This window comes from Cyclopterus lumpus, chromosome 8 (assembly GCF_009769545.1).
Source record: "Cyclopterus lumpus isolate fCycLum1 chromosome 8, fCycLum1.pri, whole genome shotgun sequence".
NCBI lineage: Eukaryota > Metazoa > Chordata > Actinopteri > Perciformes > Cyclopteridae > Cyclopterus > Cyclopterus lumpus.
In genome coordinates this window covers 5,962,894-5,980,842 of record NC_046973.1, presented here as the reverse complement: position 1 = coordinate 5,980,842, position 17,949 = coordinate 5,962,894, and the positions used below count along the sequence as shown (strand labels likewise).

The window sequence follows — 17,949 nt, the reverse complement described above, 5'->3', positions numbered from 1 at the left end:
AAGTGATTTAAATTAGGATTTTCTTTGGATCAACTACTTATTACAGACTTGTACTGTGAAAATTCAGTATCCTGTCTTATAGTCCACATTCAAATGTTGTATACTCAAGGATATTGTAAGAATATAAATAACTTTAATTGGCCTGATATTTTGGAAGCCATTGGAGGTAACACTGATGTATTTGTGACTATATGAATACTGGATATAATCTCATAACTACCAAATGTATCCAACTGTGAATACTTGAAGCTGTGTTTAACATCTCTGTATTCGATTCACTGAGAATATTATTTTCTTTGCTTAAGTACAATTCAATACAAGCTAGTAGAATATCGTCTTCTTAATCGTAGTAAGTACAAAAGTGAGAAATACTCCCAAAATAACAAAATGTTTAAAATAATGATTTCCAATGTAAAGTGGAATGACCATTTCATCTTCACTAAATGATCAGAATGTAATGTGTTCTTAATAAGCCATAAAATAATCCAACAATGTGATTTGGTTCAAAGAAATACCAAAAAAAAGAACCCAAAAAAAGTCTGATAGTAACACGACATACATGAGTTATTTATTTAAAAACAATGTACAGAAAACAAATCCCCTGTTCAAATTATAGATTTGACACCAAAGCCACCAAACAATGAAAACGTTTCATGACCGTGATGGTTGTGATTAATTTGCTGCTGGACACAAATCATGTATACAGCTCAAAATCTAGTCTCTTGGAGTTGTAGAACTGAGATCCCTTCTGGTCGATCCTTTTGCAGTAAACACCAGTGCTGAAATAGCCTTCGTCCACCCAGCCCTGGAAAACAGACAAGAAGATTAAAACCTAACTAGACAGATTTTAGGTTCAATCTAGAACCAGCCTGCATCCCAATGATCTAGTAAACAGAATGGGATTTACTAATAAAGTTGCTATTTAATGTGTCTTTTGGCACAAGTTATTAAAGAGATAGTTGTGGAAGAGGGCTGCAGCGAAATAAATTTTAGACCCCTAAAAAAATCAATATCAGTTCCGGAGTACGCTTTTTCGGAGAATAGTTTCTCCCCAAACCTTGCTGTCAAACAGCCTTTCAAAAGCAAAACTAAAGCCGGTATCAATGCTCTCTTCAAAACAACGAGACTCCTTTGACAAAAACCTTAATTTCACCTTGCAGTACACAGGAGCTGCTGGTCTACCGCTGCATCAATCAGTTAGTTTGTTTGTGTTGTTGTGTGACTTAACCCTAACCCTTAAATAACAAAGTCACACAATAACACAAACTACAAATATTGTAAACTTAAACTGATGGATTTTTGAAGGTGGCTTTGGTGCTTTGCTCCTGTGCCGTATCTCCAAACTCCATCTACTGTGAGTAATGCATGACTGTGGATACGTACCTCATACAACCACACTTCCATATACAATATATCCAGAGTTAACTCTATTAGTCCAGATACACTAGCTTTGCCACCCCATCATGCTGCTCCCAGCAAGTATGTTCTGAATATTTTTAACACTTTCTTACAAAACTAGAAGGTCAAAACAAAAGAGATGAGAAACACTTGAAGTCGATACCATTTTGTGCCATATTTTGCAATATACAGTTTATCGATTAACTCAAAAATAAAAACATGCATTAGCCCTCGTACACACCTAAAAACTCAATAATTGTAAAAGAAATACCTGCATCTGCGGGCTGGTAAAAGGGCCGAAAATCTCTGAATCATCCTTGTTTTCCCATTTGTACTCCCACATCACTTCATCACTCACTGAGAAGACAAAAGATAAACAGAAAATTAAACAAAACAACATATTTTGGACTATTGAAGGAAAATGCTTATAAGCAACGCTAAGCAACCTTTTTCATCTTCTTCCTCCACGGCTTTGCCTGTCTCAGTCTCGTCAAATTTATCTGCGAACATATCAAGTTCATCTTCATCTTCATCCTCATCACCACGCCGTTTCTTCTCCACTGCTGGTCGCTTGCTGCTCATGCTCTTCATCAAATAGGCCAGTTTTTCATATGTTTGCTGATAGATCTCAAACATCCCAGATCCAACCAATCTGTCAGCTAGTGCGGTGAGCCTGTCAAGCTTCTCTGTATCCCTTTTGTTCTCCTCTGTGGGTTCACTCTCTTCCCTCAGCTTCCCCTTCTTCCGTCCTCCAAGGCCTCCTAACCGACGGAGCGCTGTGGCAACTGTCTCTCCAGGTAGCAACAATTCGATCACAGCTTCAGTGAGCTGGTGCTGAGTGAAGGATGCCAGCGGGTCCTCTGCAGGCTCCATCTCCTCATCTTCCTCTTCTCCGTCATCGGCTTTTTTGTCTGCCTGCTTATCTTCTCTCTGTTTCTCTTCCTCGGCCTCATCCTCATCCCCGGCTCTGCGTTTCCGTTTGGCTCCAAGACCTTTCTTCTTTTGTTTGAACGGTTGTTCTTTTATTCTCACCTGGAAGAAGTATCTTAATATTATTGCACATGGCTTGAAACGTTTTCAGACATGACTCAAAAGTCCCTAAAATACAATTACCCAATCAATGTTGTCAAGCCAGTTGTCTCTAATCTCTTCTTCCTTTTTGATGAAGTAGTTTCCCTCAGAGTCAAAGTATCCTTCCTGCATCTCCTCGTCCAGGTTGAAAGGTGTAATAGAAACTCCCTCGTCAAAGTCGATTGTCGCTCCCTCTTGGCCTGGAAACAAAGTTAATTGATCTCAGTTTACGTAATTACTGATACTACAAGTTTAGGGAAAACAATACTGTGCTACATTTATGGCACTTATATGTAGCAGAAGTGAATTAAAAAAAAACTCCAGTGACAAAAGACTCCAGTCACTTCTTGTTAAGAGTTTGCTTCCTTACACAGAATTCAAATTGTCATAATTGGGAAAATCATAGATTTATACTTACATACATTCTTAAGAGTGTATGTGCATGTTTGTATTTTCAATAAGTGTATATTTGAAGTAATATATGTCATATTTAATAAGCAAGACCACCTCACGGCCATCTATCAATCCCTATTGACAGTTCAAATGTTAAACAAGACATACCCTCCACGTCATCACTGGCCAGAATATCATATTTGCTGGTGCTTTTTGTTTCTTCCGCTTCATCCTCTTCATCGCTATCAAGGGAATGTTTGCCCTTGAACCTTGAGCCTGGTCCACTCACAGCCTCGCAACTCTGATTCAACCATAGAACAAAGAAACGAGAAAATATAACATTATTTAACATTAAAAGTTATACAGGCATTCCTTTTCTTGCTTTATTTATTTCCATGTTCTGACAACACTGTCACTAATTTAGCTTTAAGGCATGTGCTCATTTAAAAAGACTCGCAGTCTGACAAACTCCTCCTTATAGATAATTTCACTTTCATGGCACTCAAGCAGAGCATCAGAAGTTATTACGGCCTCACTGGACCATACGCAATCCAGTGCCGTTCGTTAATGTCTTATAAAAGGATGTTTTTTACACCTATTACCATTTAGTTTCCAAATGATATGGTTGCATGTAACTAAGTACATTTACTCAAGTACAAATTTGATGTGCAATTGTAGTCAACTTTATACTTATATTCCACTACACCTCAAAAGGTAAACATTGTACTTTATACTCCACTACATCAGATTAAAGTTTTTAATCCCCTTCCTGTCCAGCGAAAACCACATAATTCCTGATGTATTGATACTGAATGTTTGGGATAAACTTAAGGATGAAGTATTCCTTTATGCATTAAACTATTAAAAAAAGCCTCTTGGAGTAGCTAGAAAAGGCATCATCACAAAGCGGAAACCAAAGCTGTTTTGTCTGAGCTCATGATTACTTTTAAGAGTCATGACACTACAAACATATGATGATTTTATTATAGGATATGATGCATTGTTGTGGATTAAACTACCACAGTATATGAAAGTAGGGGAAATGAGCACAACTTTAAACAGCTGCAGCAGTAAAATGTAATCCAAAAACATTAAATATAATAACACACTGACAGGGACAATTCAGTGCACAATGAATACTCTACCCATACTTTAAGTGCATTTTGATGATAATAACTTACTTCCATGCTTTTACTGAAGCACGGTTTTGAATGCAGGACTTTTACTTGTGGTGGAATATTTTCAGTGTAGTATTTGTACTTTTACTAAAGTAAAGGGTCTAAATACCTCTTCCGCCTATGATTGTATGGATAGTTACACATATGAAGCCCTAACTAACTACAGTGATGTAATTAACGTTAGCCAACTTATCGTTAGATCTCTCGTTTGTATTCAGTGATGTGAATGGTGGGACCCTGGTCGTGTTACCTTTTTGTTTGGGAGGTCTTCAGCCAGCTCCAACTCTCCTTCCCCGTCCTCAAATGTAACTTTCCTCTTCGGCATGGTGCTACACAAGAGAAGACAGGGACGCGTTTATTACTCACACGTTAACTAACGTTAGCTTTATAATGTTAGCGAGAGGCTCGACAACACGTTCACGTGACGTCGTGAATGTGAGCCGTTAGCTTTAGCCGACGGCGCAGCGCGCGCAGATCAAATAAACCATTTATCACAGTCCAAATTCATTTTAGAGTCGAGATTACATTTAGTTAACTACTATAATACAACTTGTATATTACGTTGTTGAGAAAACAATGGAAAACAAGGCAAACGCATTGATATTTAGCTGGAAAGTGTGTCAAGAACTGGTCAAAATAATTCAAACGACGTACGTTTTCGTTTCTGCTTCAGCTCCTGGTTTTCTTCTTCTTCTATTCTCAGTGGCTGTGCTTGTTAGTAAACAACGATACGGTGCATTACCGCCACCACCTGGTGAGCAGTGTGAATTGCATGTGTACTTCATATAACTGCCTAGTAGCCCTGGTGGCAGACAATACACACAGCGCTATCAAGGGAATGTTTGAGAAAAGAAAAGAGAACATCTAACATTATTTAACATTAAAGTTATACAGGCCTCCCTTTTCTTGCTTTATTTATTTCCATGCTCTGAGAACACTGTCACTGATTTAGTTTTATGGCATACTCCATGTGCTCATTGAAAAAGACTCGCAGTCTGACAAGTTAAAAAGTGTACTTCTGCATGTTTAAGTCTTCAGGGATAAGAGCCTGCATAAAGAATAAGACAAAGGATCCTGCACCTGTCTAAAGCATGCAGCAAGAACAGGCAAACATGATGACAAACTCCTCCTTATAGATCATTTCACTTTATACTACACCTCAAACACACTTTTATAATCACAAATACAAATCCTGCATTCCGTAGTTGTGCAAAAGTTTTACAAGCAAATTATAGTTAGACCCAAATCTAACATATAGTCTCCATATTCTATCCAGTCATTGTCGTTATAACTTATTAATAAATGCAATTCATAGTATTTGACTGGTGTGCTATAATTCAGTGTATTTGGAGTAAGAGTATGTTCCTGTTTTTCAGTTCACTTGGGGTAACACTGACAACTATCAAAAATACCACAAATACAAATACTGCATTTCGGATTTTACTTAACTTTGGTAGTTATAGCAAAAGTTTTACAAGCAGATTGTTGAAGCATCACTTCAACAAGCTGCTTCATACTACTGGGTGGTAAAATAAATAGTAAATCATATTTCATGATTTGATCATGTTGTATAATCTAAAAAATGCAAAAGAAAATATATAATGTTTGATATTCAGTCCTTCTTTATTTGTGATTTGTCACAATTTTTTATTGGTGTAGTGTAAAGTACGTTATGAAGATGTTATCGTCTCATAATGAGAATTTAATGTGTGATGTCTTTGCCTGAAATATTGGACTTAAATAAATAAATAAATAAACAAAGGTAATGACAGTGTGAAGAAATTCAACACTTAAACATGAACATAGAAAAAGGAAACTTTTGGGATTCAGTTTTGTTATTCAACCTATGACCTTTAGTTGATTTTGGCCCCTGATTCAGACTGTGGAGACGTGCTGCAGAGAATATAAATCCCTCTAAATCTCTTCACCTTGGACCCGTTTAGATGTTGAATTCCATGAGGTCCTTCAGGATAAAAAGGATAAGTGTGTGTCAAAAATACACAGGCAGAAATGTAGCAGCATATTGTCAAGAGGTCATGTTTTCTCAGTTTTAATAGATACAAAACCTATTCCAAAATAGTGAAAAATAAAGAGAGACTTTGCTCTTTTTTTGTCATAAACAATTATTTCATATATCTAAACACAAGCTGCATATCTCCCTGAAGAATCATCTATCTACCAGGGGACTTTTGCTCGACACAATTGCTGAAAGAAAAGAAAGAAAAGTAACTCAAAATGCAGAAGCGAGAGAGCCGATGCAAACACATCAGACCTCCACTTCAACGTCCAGCATCTCACTTCCAGGTAGTTGATGTTAGTGACTGCTCTGTTCGGCTGATCCGCTCGTTCTGGGTCGACTCAAGCGAAGAGGAGAGAATATTATATGTCAGGATTTTGTTACCAGGAAGTGGGTCGAGTTATTTATATTTCAACACTCGTCCTCTCGTACCCGAGGGAGAACCAGTGTTAGTAACCTGAAACCATATATGTTCAAACATTGTCTGGTTCTGGATGCATCAAACTGAAGGAGAACAATTGGCTTTATGTTGAGGACCGGTGAGAACCAAGAAAAAGATATCTATAGATGTAAATAATGTAACGACAGCAGCGACCCTGTGAGGGATTCAACATTGGCAGAGGTAAGTCTGAGTCACTGTTTCTATGCTGTCACTGCTGTCTGAGTCACAACAACAACTATATGAGACTTGTTTTATTGGTATTGGATAAAAATGTTACTAGTGTGGGCATTATAACTTAATTGACAGTCATTATTCTTAAATGCAACCTGTATTATTTGACTATAGTTCTATTAATTAAGTGTATTTGGAGTAACAGTATGGTCCTGGTTTTTAGTTCACTTGGTAACACTGCTTTTAACCCTACAGCCTAATGGTTATTAATAGTAATGTTTTCAAAATAATATCCTACGATTAGTATTATGATAAATAATAATTATAATCGTACAAATCTACTAAATTGATCTTAGGTTGTTAGGTTGCTCGATGATTTCAACCAATATTTAGCTGAAAAGAATCCAGTCTACACCTCGTACAGTTTTCAGTGTATAGTTTTAACTTTTTGTAACTCAAGTAAAAGTACCAATGCTCGATTTACAAAAGACTCCATTAAGAAGCAAGAGGGCAGCAGCATTACAAGCACAGTGTGCTATGTGCAAAGTGGCCTCTGTTCATTATTCAATAATAGTAATTTTTTTAATTAAACGACTTGTAACACTGCTGTGTCAATATGTAAGAAGTTCTTTACTGACGGGCTTTATTTTTACTCTTCATATACAGTTTCCAGTATTCTCAACCTCGGGATCAGACTCACTCACTCACTCTGCACGCTAGGATTGCATGAAGTACAAAAGAAGATTGTGCATAAAGCCAACAAAGCTAGTAACTTACAGTCCAGCGAAAGTAAAAAATAGTGGAACAATAAAGGTGAAGTGCTTGATTATACTTATTATAGTGTATAACGACCTACATGGGCTGGCTGCTGCTTTCAAACCTGAAGTGTGAGGAGAATTAGAGGATAAAGTTAAAGATCAATGGCATTGAAATTAATAGTGATAAGGGTTTGTAGTTACAGTACAATCATGTATTGATTTCTGTAATAAGTTCTACTACATGTCATGCAGTTTTTTTAGCAATTCACATTCTGCACATAAAAGCACTTTCTCTTCTTCAGGTGTTGGTATGAAGCTCCATGAGAAGCTTTTGACCCATTACCTTTCATGCACCTCTCCGGTAGATAAAGAGGGATATCTCTGCAAAAAGGTTAAAATAAACAAAAGACAAGACAACATGAAGCAACTGTACATTAAGAGCTGATCTGGTGGCTAATGCAATACTCCTGCTTTACTTTGACAAACGTTCCTTATAGAAAGAGAGAAATGCCACCTACCAGCGGCGCTGGTTTGTCCTGAAGGCAAACCTGCTCTTCTACCAGGAGCGTCCAGCAGACCGACACCTGCTGGGTGTCATCGTGCTGGAGGGGTGTGCAGTCCGACGCTCAGAGTCTGGTGTACAGTTTGCCTTTTCCCTGGTGTTTGAAGGGCCGGGACTCAAAACCTACAGATTTGCAGCAGGGGATGGTCAGACTCAAGAGAGCTGGGTGAAAGCTCTGCTCTCAGCCAGCCACTGTTACCTCTCCCTGCTGGTGAGAGACTTGGGGAGGCAGTATGAAGGTGTGTTTGGTTTCCTGGTGCCAAATAACATTTATATATGTTTTCTTTTGTGCCTTTTTCATAACTCTTGACTTAGACTGTTATTTTTCTGGTGGACAATTGGATGATTAAGATCAGTGCAACCAGCTTCAGCCAGCTGACAGTTGGCTTAGCTTAGCATAAAGAATGGAATCAGGGGGAAACAACTATCCTGGCGCTGTTCTGCGGAAAGGAAACCTTCCGACCAGCACCATGAAACCGTTTTAAGTTGCTTATGTGCAGGACTAGTTCTTGGCTCTAAGCGGTTGCAAGGTGACAAGCAGAGACTTCAGGAAGTTACAGCTCACAGCCAAGATCAAGTCAAGCATAATCCCCTGTAAAAAAACACAAATAGTTTTTAAACTTTGTTTTTTCTTAAGCAATCAAGGTAAGATACCTTTTGTGGGGGCCCTGTTGTGCTAAGCTAAGCTAAGCTAACTGGCCACTGATTGCACCCAAACCAGTGTGATTTCAATCTTCTCATCCAACTCTCTGCCTCTCTTTACCCAAAATGCCAAACTTTTCCTTTGCGAAAGGTGCTTCGTATTAAATTCCTGTTTTCCATCTGCAGAAGCTAAACAGCAACGAGGCTTAGGCGAGTCCTGTCACGGCTCCTTCATCAAACAGACCACCACCAACTTCTTCTTCCCTGTGCAGGGGCCAACAGCTGAGGTCAGGGAGGGGAGGAGCTTCAGCGCCGGCACCGTTTTACATGCACCGTCAATACCCAACAGAGTGGTGCCTAAAAAGTCTCCTAAACTGTGGCCCAGGAGAAACGCTCACGTCACGCCACTCAATGGACCGGCACCTTTGTACGGCGAATGGCCTCTGGTGGGTTTTGATCCACTCGAAGACTTTAAAAAACTTCATGATCACTATGGCCAGGAGGTAAAGAAAGCCAGAGAGGAATGGCTGAGGAGTCACCGAGCAGAAGAGGCACACATTGATGGAGATCTTATCGACCTGGGGTGAAAGAAAACCTACAGCCCACTACCATTTAAGAGGAAGTGAAATAATGTGTCAAAAAGGAACTGAGCCTGAAGCGTTGTGGGTTTAACTGTACATTTAACAACAGAGAGTTTGAGGCCCAGACACTTGTAAATGTGCGAAAGTTTCCTCCATTTTATATGATGAGGTTAGATCATTTATATGTTATCTATGTTGTACATTTCCATGGGATGCATCAAAGAACATGCAAGAATCTGCACACAAAGTGTTAGAAGTGCAGCTGGTGTCTGCACATCTGCACCTTTTGGGACATGAAGAAGTTATTCACATGGCGCAATTAATAAGTTTGTCCATGGTATAAAAATACCATGAGCAAAGAGTATTATAATATTTTCATTAACTGAAAACATCTATTCAATCTAGATCCTTTGAGACAAACATTACTTTCTAGTTCAGAGCATAAAAAAGAAAATGTTACTGGAAGAATCACAAGGCATCATAACACAAATAGTACGATTTACATGTCAAGATGTCATCCATGGAAAAGAACCTCTATCCTTATTTGTTCTGCTACCTCGAACTGGAACACCTGCTACTAATTGCATTGAAGATATTTCTGTACATTTCCCTGCTGAGCAGGTTAGTATTCAAATTATGCCATTTAAAAGCTGTATCTATGGCATAGAAAGGCTGTCTGATGCAGTATCGAGCAAATAGTATTATATATTTTTAATTGCATGAAAAATAAAAAAAATGTTGACATAAACAAACAGTCTCATGTGTGATATAAAATAACATGTGGATACACAAAATACAATAAGGAACAACTATTTCAAGTTTTAGTCCAGATTGTGAAGTTTGATATTAATTAAAAGGGAAATATATGGAAAATATGCACAAGATGTGATGCAGGTGAGTGTGAAGCGACAGGGGAAGGCAATGCAGACAATGAGGACAGACAGCAACATGCCAAACAGAAGTTTAAAACATATTTCGGATAGAAATTACAAGGAAGCATAAAAGCAGACAGACATGACGTGTCTCTGTTACTGTCATGGAGAAATGGGATCTTGTTTTTAAATATTTATCTAAATGTATTTCTCTCAGTAGAATCGTTGCCACAGTGGTGGAAAATGTTTCATATCACCTGAAAGCTACTTTAAAAAAAGAAGAAAATGTGTGGGGAACACAGAGAGCTTAGGATGTGACTTTGCTCTAACTGGCAGCACAATCACTGAGCCTGAGAATCATCAGACACGAGAGGCGGATGAGAGATGTCAGTGGAGGAGGGCGAACAGCAGGGGGCGCTGCAGGCACAGTGTGCTGGAGGGAAATACCTGATGAAGAGCGTTAGCAGCGTGGTTGAGGCAGGAATAGCACAGTGATTTATGAAGTAGAGACAAACATAATGCAGCCAATCAAGTTATCCACTCACTACGACATGTTTGACTGTAATCGAAAAGATTAAGTATAAAAAGAGCTTGATAATCAGCATCCTCCAAGTTCAATGCTAGCAGACTGGGGAAAGAAAGCCCATCTGACATCTGACCTAAACATAAAATGAACTGCTCGGTGATTTATGAACCACAATGGAGTCAAATTACAAAACAAGGCAACCTGAGGCCGGTAGGTGCTCAGACACATCATATAATAATATACAACTCTCTGACATCTGACATTTCACAAATGTTTGTCGAGCGTGTTGTCCTCCATAGGATCAGCTGGGAGCTTCTCCACATTCCTGACCTACAGACAGACATACCATCCACCTAAAAAGTGATAGATGGCTACAGCGGAGCGTGGCGACACGCGTCAACTTACAGCGACGACCGGACAAGTGTTTCCACATCTGGATGGAAACACTTGTTACATATTGAGATGTCACAGCTTATTCTCATGGTGATAACTGTGACTTATATTGTTTACTAAATCATATTGCAGAAACATTTAGGAGTTTATAGAGAGAATATTGTTTCTTCTCTGAAAAGGTCTTCATGGAACAAACGTACCTCTTCTCCTCAAATCTTGTCACATAAAGAAAAGATGAACCATTTAGAGTGTATGTTATTATATTAATAATTTATCATCATTAGTAAATAATTAATGATATCAAGTGCCAACAATACTGAATGAAAAATGGCTTCAAGGAATAAGTTGTTCCCATCAATGTAGATATAATATGATATACATTATTATCATATTGATGTATATAATATATCATTTTTTTATTATCAACATTATCCTTATTGTTATCATCATCATTATTGTTATCATTACAAGTGTACTGTATCTTATACCTCATTCCATAATAAACTGTACATCATTCTATTTTATGTTAATATGTTGCATCGTATCTTACTGCATCATACATTATATTACATTTATATTTGCTATATTAATCCAGACACCTCTAAGTATAAGTACTCAGAGTACTTTTTGATGTTCTGTTGTACACTGTTGACATTTACGAGACTTGCTGCTGTTAATCTTGTCACGATATCTCGTATCTTGTCACCTAAACTTCTCACTACCGAGTAAGTTTGTCTTGTTTTGTCCTTGGGTCTTGTATAGTTTTGTATAGTTTCTACTGTTATACTAGTTGTATATTCCTCCCCTGAAAATGACTGCTTACTCACACATTCACCTGAATTGTAAATTTAAACTTTTAAGGGGAACATTTTTAATTTCAGGGTTTTTGTTTAATATTGAAAAGCCAAAGTCTCAAATATAAATGATGGAGTCGAGTATCTGTCCAAACTTGCACGTCTTCCTTAAAAGTGGAAAATACATATTGCATCCCTGCAAGGAGGTGTTGATAAGTAAGAGGAACCTGGGGTCAAAGGTCACCATGCAACACAAGAGGAGGTCTGAGAGCTATAGTGGCGGGTTCTGGATGTCCTGAACACCAAAGACCGCAGCAGTGGAAACCAGCAAAGGACCGAGACGCGACCGGTGGGCCATCAGAGTGGAAGCAGAAACAATCACGACCAGAGAGCTGAGACGGGGGACCGTAATAAAGTCCTCCAATGCCGAAGATGAGCAAAGTTGTTAATGAAAGCAGATTATCTCTGAGGTAAATGTGGATGTGAAACCTGAAAAAAACTAATGAAGGAAAGCATTTCCTTCTCAGGGCCCGGCGCATTGGCTCACTGTCAAGTTTATTTAGCTATTTTGGTCGAGCTCAGCTGTCCCTTTTATGCTCTTCTGGGAATGCTGCTGCCATCACCCTGACAAGTAATCCCTGTGTATTTAAGGGGGAGGAATGGCGCGGGAGCTCGAAGGGGGGAGTTCGGGGGTCGGGGGGGACAAACAGGTGGGAGAGTGTTCATGACCAAACACAAACACACACCTTTATAGTAATGAGAAAGCAGGTCTGCAGCCAGATGGTTAATGGTGCTTTCACTTGTCTGTCACCCGTCCTCAAGAAAAACAAAACAGACACAAGGAAACCACTTTGACATGAATTACTGCTGACAAAGAAAACACATTAAATGACACGCTTTGGCACTTGAATGGCTTTTGTATATCGACTTTTTCCTTAAAGGTCTTAAAGGTCTTAGCAAATATTGTACTTTTTACAATCTGACAGTTAAAGTTACATGTTGCTTTACCAAGTTAGCTTTTATATATAAAATATAAAATATATATATTTTTATTGTAGAATAAATTATACAACATTACAAGCATGTTTTCATTATAATAATTTTGGATTTTGGATTTGAGATTTTCGTACTTCCCCCACTACATGCCTTTGTGTCTTATAGCACACAGTGCATTTTATTCTATATTTAATTTGGAATATGTTATAAATTAGGTTTTTTTAATATTTTTTTTCTGCTTTTATTTTTCTTTGCCTGCAGGATAATGATGTTAATGACACACATTTAAATGAACAGAAAGTCCTTCTTAATTCATTAAACACTTTAAATAGTAACAACTAATTATATACTTTTAAAAGTTGAGATTGATTAACTTTGAAAACTTTTTCAAGAATTTAACAACATTTATAATGATTTTCTTTATTTTTTATAGTTAATTGTCACAAATTAGATGAATACATTATGTTAATACCCCCAATTCATTATGATAAATAAGTTAATATATATTTATCTAATTTATATCAGATAAATAAAAACTAAAGATGTGTCCTTAATAAAGTGAAGCCAAAGCATTAATGCATCAGGAAGTTACATAATGTAATTTATTCCTATACACAAATACAACTCTGAGTGAGCATGCATATAAGATAGATTGTATAATTTACCCCAGTTATTTTAAATGACGCCGTGTGCAGTTTTTCAAAGATAAACTCAAAATATTTCTTCTTCCATGTTGTTTGTTGTGTGAAGAGATATTTTGATGAGATGATACATTACATGATATTTAGTTGATACTCGGTGTTACTAAAGAGCTTCCTCCATCATATCAGCTTTGGGAAAATCCCAGATTTGACATTAGCATCATTACAACTCATAATAAGCGAGCCGAGCTGTGCACATACAGGGTCAGAGTGACATCGGCTGCTGAGCGTATAGAAAGCTTGTAGCGCGGTCCGTGATATAGCAATGGACATCACAAACCAAAAATAAAGTAAGCCAGAGGCGGCTGCGCCTCTCTGCATGCAGATGGAGGTGGAAAGAAGGAGGGTGGAGGGACAGTGTCCACTGGTCCGAACAGCATCTATGTCCCGAATGTCCTTATTAGTCCACGTGGGACTGCAGACCTGCAGTATGGTCCCTCAGATATCAGGTTTACTTAATTTCAAGACTCTTGGGTCTATTTCTGATCTCCCGTAAGGTGATACGCTGCCCCGCCATTCTGTCTCCTTGCCTTTAGCCATCAGATCATCCTTGACCATCAACTCTCTCTCCTCCCCCTCCTCTCTCTCTCTCTCTCTCTCCAGCTTACCCTCTCTCTCTTTTTTATCCCCATCCAAACTTGAGGCTGCGGCTAAAGTTAGACCGGCCTGCGCAGGGGTATATAAGCCCCCGGCGATGTACGTATTACGCGGCTTCACACTGTCTTCTCCTCCTTGATCAGCCAAACCATCACTCTCACCGTCTCAAGATGGTGAGTACCGGGTTTCCCACATCTCTGCAGTCTTCTGGTGGGAATATCAAACCAACCCCATGGATTAACTACTATCGGCATTTTATTTTCAACGAAGCTTGAAATAATATTAACTTAAAAAAAGATGGGAGCCTTTGTCATCACTTCCAGTAAATCATTTTGTGATATCTTTTGTGGATTTTGGGATAATTGCAGTTTTCTGTGATCCAGTTTTAAGGATGCTTGGGTTGTTCAATTCTAGTTTGCATTTCAGATGCTCAAACATCTGTTTAAAAATCAAACCAAGTGTATCTCATATTCTCAACCGTGACATCAATCTGAGAGATCATGGCATCATTGGTTGGAAGAAAAATATTGTTCTGCCACACAACTTTTTATATCCTTTTAGGCTTCTAACAATTACTCAAAGTAAACAATGAAAATGAAAGATGTTCAAAGGAGAAAGTCCCCATTTTTGGTGGCTATATGCATGTCTACATCGTTTAATCTTTAGGGGGCCCAAAATTTGGAACTCAGTCGCATCGCTGTGAGTTTTTCTTGACGTTTTCCCTCATGTGTTTGTCCTCCAGGCACCAAAGAAGGCAAAGAGGAGGCAGGCAGCCGGAGAAGGTGGTTCCTCCAATGTGTTCTCCATGTTTGAGCAGAGCCAGATTCAGGAGTACAAAGAGGTGAGCTTTGTCCGGCCACACAGCGACAGGAGCTCCTTATTTTCTTCCGCATGAGCATCGGGAAGCACCAGACGAGATCGTGGATAGATACACAGATGGAGAGAGACAGAATTAAAGCTGTTGTAATTTCAGGGAATTTAGTTGGACCAAAATTAGAATTTGGTAATGCAGCGCTTGGATCCATTTCCACAGCAGTTGCTGTTTTGCATGCAGCTCGTCTTCCCCCCTGACAATTCAATGAGCACAGGAATGTCATGAGGAGGAGCCCCGAAATTTCTGTCACCATCTGAAGCGCTCCACATTTAGTTCCCTTTTGAGCCCCCGCCAGCTGTCACTCAAACTCCTTTTTAAGGCTGAAATAAGCAGAACAACTGGACCTCTGTTGTGGTGGAGAACTGAGAATGTGTGTTTACTCTCTATTGAGCGTTATTGAGATGAGCAGAAAGAAAGACCATAAGGAGAAAGTGTAAAGTGTGGGTGTTGTGGTTCAGTAAGGTCAGGAAGGTTAGATTTTCTAAATACGTGATGCCAAGAGATTGGATAAAGATGGTGTCTTTGTTTTTAATATGTTGTCAAGGGATACAGTATGTGCTGGCAATAGAGGAAAGATGCCTCCTGCGATAAGTGATACGGACGTCGTGAGTGCCACTTTGGGAATGTATGACACAATAATTTCGGTGATCTTAGCACGTTGTGGAAAGATAGCAGGGATGTGTTTCGTATCCGTCAGAGCGAGAAGTGTGTGTGTGTGTGTGTGTGTGTGTGAGTGAGAGAGAGAATGAGAGAGAGCAAGAAATAGGATGGTAGGGGGGAGATGACAAGTGAGTTCAAGTTCAAGAGGTTAAGTTTCAGAGTGGATCAGACAGCTGTTCCCTAATGATGCTTTCCCAAATTAACATGTAAGGAAAGACTCAGGGAACCCCCCCTCTCACCTCGCCCCACAAGGTCCCTGAAAGAGGTCTCTCCCCATCAGTTTGAAGTACTTCCTTTGTGTTACAAACAGTCTGCTTCTCCTCTTTGTAGGCTTTCACAATCATTGACCAGAACAGAGACGGTATCATCAGCAAAGATGACTTGAGGGACGTGCTGGCCTCAATGGGTGAGCGGTGGTGGGATGAATCTGCAGTGGAAGAGGATGCGTGGCTACTCGTTCCGTGGTCTCTTTACTGATTCATATTTCTTTTTGGACGCTGTTCAGGTCAGCTGAACACCAAGAATGAGGAGCTGGACGCCATGATCAAGGAGGCCAGCGGCCCCATCAACTTCACCGTCTTCCTCACCATGTTCGGAGAGAAGCTGAAGGGTGGGCGTCTCATTTTTTACATTATCCTGTAAACAAAAAGTACATTCAATAGACAGAGGACTCTTCCTAGGTACTTGTACTTGAGTATTTATATTTTACGCTACTTTAAACTCCACTAAGGTTCAGAGGGAAATTTTTACTTTTTTGCACCCGCCACTGTATTTATTTACACCAATAGTTACTTTTAAGATTTCATATACAATACGCATGATGCATTCTTAAAGATTAAACTAAGGTTCCCTGCAACCAGCTGCACCATTAAATGGCTGCTTACATATTAATAGATCAACATATTAATCAACCAATTATATAAAAATAAGGCTCTGGCCTAGTGGCCCCCTATCCTGTTTGGCCCCTGGCGCTGTGCCCAGTAGGCCGTTCAGTGCACTCCTACTTAAGTGTTGAATGCTTCTTCGTCTTCTTAGCGGGTGTAAAGGTGAACTAACCGCTCTCTCTCTCCTCCTCAGGTGCTGACCCCGAGGACGTTATTCTTACCGCGTTCAAGGTCCTGGACCCCGAGGCTACTGGAAGCATCAAGAAGGAATTGTGAGCAATCTTTTCAAAAATGATTTCAAAGTTCACCACACATGTCCAATTCATTGTTTGACTCCCACGATCTGTGTGTTCACTCACTCCAGCCTCGAGGAGCTCCTGACCACCCAGTGCGACAGGTTCTCCAAGGAGGAGGTAAAATGACTGGGGAACTGCATGTTTTTTGGCAGACTGGTCTTATATTCAACATATTCTGAAGTGCTAATAGTCAAGACAATCATCCACCTGCATCATATATAGATTTGCAGAAGTCCAGTGTGTCAACAACATGGTGCATTCTTATAAAATAACAGTCAGATAACAGCCATGCTGAATATCCATCCCTAATTCTCCCCCTCAGATCAAGAACATGTGGGCCGCCTTCCCCCCAGATGTTGCCGGCAACGTAGACTACAAGAACATCTGCTACGTCATCACACACGGAGAAGAGAAGGAGGAGTAAAGAGAACGCTAGAAGACAAGAAATCCAGCAATCCCTTTGCTTTTCTGCCTTCCCTGCCCTCTCCTTTCCTCCTCTTCCTCTTCGCTCACCTTCTCTGTAAAACCCATGTGCTCAGCCGTTCGTGGTCAAACCAAAGACTTGTCACGCTGGCACATGTGAGGGCTGCTGCCCATGGGGTGTCTATGTTTGCTTATGGGGAATAGGGGTGATTTTCAATAAAAGGATCCTGTGACACCATTTCCATCCTGCAAGCTTTTCTCAAAAAACTTTTCTTTCCTTGCAACCACGTTGTGTCTTCTCCCCTCTGTATCTCTGTCTGCCCGGTCACGTCCTCTGCTTCCCTCAGCATCTGAGGGGAGGTCAGGTTTACTACTGGGAGGAGGGAGCACGCGAGGACCTCATTCCAAATTTTGAAGATGTCCTCTCGGGTGTAAGAGGGGAGAGGAGAGAGAGCAGTTGCAGGTTAGAAAGGGGAAAGTTGCCTCCTTAAAGCGATGACAACTTTTCTTCCTTGAAAAGTGGGAGACAAAAAAAGACAAAAAAAACGACCGAAGGAGGGGAGGGAAAGGGTCGAAAGAAAACATTCAAGTCTTCGATTTCTTTCCCTCCGCTCCTTCCTGCAACCATTAAATCATCGTTTGTTTTCCATAAGCTGGACTCTTTCCTCTGTAAAAAAATAAAAGGGACAAACTGTGAATAAAATCTCTTTCCTTTTGTAC

The 17,949-nt window shown here is 39.6% G+C and overlaps 3 protein-coding genes across 5 annotated transcripts; 2 read left to right on the top strand and 1 right to left on the bottom strand.

Moving 5' to 3' along the window:
- Positions 1 to 540: 540 nt before the first annotated feature.
- Positions 541 to 4,765, bottom strand: cd2bp2 (CD2 (cytoplasmic tail) binding protein 2). The gene is made up of 7 exons (XM_034540329.1): positions 4,695 to 4,765; positions 4,291 to 4,369; positions 3,031 to 3,163; positions 2,512 to 2,669; positions 1,845 to 2,430; positions 1,670 to 1,755; positions 541 to 805 (listed from the first exon to the last, which is right to left on the bottom strand). Exons 2-7 carry the CDS (start codon positions 4,363 to 4,365, stop codon positions 695 to 697), a joined length of 1,149 nt encoding a protein of 382 aa, XP_034396220.1. The 5' UTR covers positions 4,366 to 4,369; positions 4,695 to 4,765; the 3' UTR covers positions 541 to 694.
- Positions 4,766 to 6,318: 1,553 nt separating this feature from the next.
- zgc:153733 (uncharacterized protein LOC556313 homolog) lies at positions 6,319 to 9,925 on the top strand. Of its 3 annotated transcripts, XM_034539286.1 has the most exons (5): positions 6,319 to 6,679; positions 7,337 to 7,483; positions 7,731 to 7,819; positions 7,926 to 8,229; positions 8,819 to 9,925. In XM_034539286.1, the coding sequence occupies exons 3-5, from the start codon at positions 7,739 to 7,741 to the stop codon at positions 9,217 to 9,219; spliced, it is 786 nt and encodes a 261-aa protein (XP_034395177.1). In that variant the 5' UTR covers positions 6,319 to 6,679; positions 7,337 to 7,483; positions 7,731 to 7,738; the 3' UTR covers positions 9,220 to 9,925. The 3 variants fall into 3 exon arrangements, with proteins under 3 accessions (XP_034395177.1, XP_034395178.1, XP_034395176.1); XM_034539287.1 differs by lacking the exon at positions 7,337 to 7,483; XM_034539285.1 differs by having other exon boundaries at positions 7,337 to 7,819.
- Positions 9,926 to 10,469: 544 nt separating this feature from the next.
- On the top strand, positions 10,470 to 17,705 carry mylpfa (myosin light chain, phosphorylatable, fast skeletal muscle a). Its single transcript, XM_034539000.1, has 8 exons — positions 10,470 to 10,576; positions 14,139 to 14,265; positions 14,835 to 14,933; positions 15,957 to 16,032; positions 16,132 to 16,236; positions 16,704 to 16,782; positions 16,875 to 16,923; positions 17,129 to 17,705. The coding sequence occupies exons 1-8, from the start codon at positions 10,470 to 10,472 to the stop codon at positions 17,228 to 17,230; spliced, it is 744 nt and encodes a 247-aa protein (XP_034394891.1). The 3' UTR covers positions 17,231 to 17,705.
- Positions 17,706 to 17,949: the final 244 nt, after the last annotated feature.

What these genes read in the sequence shown, in the direction of transcription:
- cd2bp2 (XM_034540329.1), bottom strand. Translation starts at nt 4,365, where the DNA reads ATGCCGAAGAGGAAAGTTACATTTGAGGACGGGGAAGGAGAGTTGGAG. An exon ending in AAGACCTCCCAAACAAAAAG is followed by an intron (nt 3,164 to 4,290) that starts GTAACACGACCA and finishes TGGTTGAATCAG; the next exon opens with AGTTGCGAGGCTGTGAGTGG. An exon ending in GGCTTGACAACATTGATTGG is followed by an intron (nt 2,431 to 2,511) that starts GTAATTGTATTT and finishes TACTTCTTCCAG; the next exon opens with GTGAGAATAAAAGAACAACC.
- mylpfa (XM_034539000.1), top strand. Translation starts at nt 10,470, where the DNA reads ATGTCAGTGGAGGAGGGCGAACAGCAGGGGGCGCTGCAGGCACAGTGT. An exon ending in GTTGAGGCAGGAATAGCACA is followed by an intron (nt 10,577 to 14,138) that starts GTGATTTATGAA and finishes TCCAAACTTGAG; the next exon opens with GCTGCGGCTAAAGTTAGACC. An exon ending in ACAGGTTCTCCAAGGAGGAG is followed by an intron (nt 16,924 to 17,128) that starts GTAAAATGACTG and finishes TCTCCCCCTCAG; the next exon opens with ATCAAGAACATGTGGGCCGC.
- zgc:153733 (XM_034539285.1), top strand. Translation starts at nt 7,670, where the DNA reads ATGTCATGCAGTTTTTTTAGCAATTCACATTCTGCACATAAAAGCACT. An exon ending in AGGGATATCTCTGCAAAAAG is followed by an intron (nt 7,820 to 7,925) that starts GTTAAAATAAAC and finishes CGTTCCTTATAG; the next exon opens with AAAGAGAGAAATGCCACCTA. An exon ending in CTTGGGGAGGCAGTATGAAG is followed by an intron (nt 8,230 to 8,818) that starts GTGTGTTTGGTT and finishes TTCCATCTGCAG; the next exon opens with AAGCTAAACAGCAACGAGGC.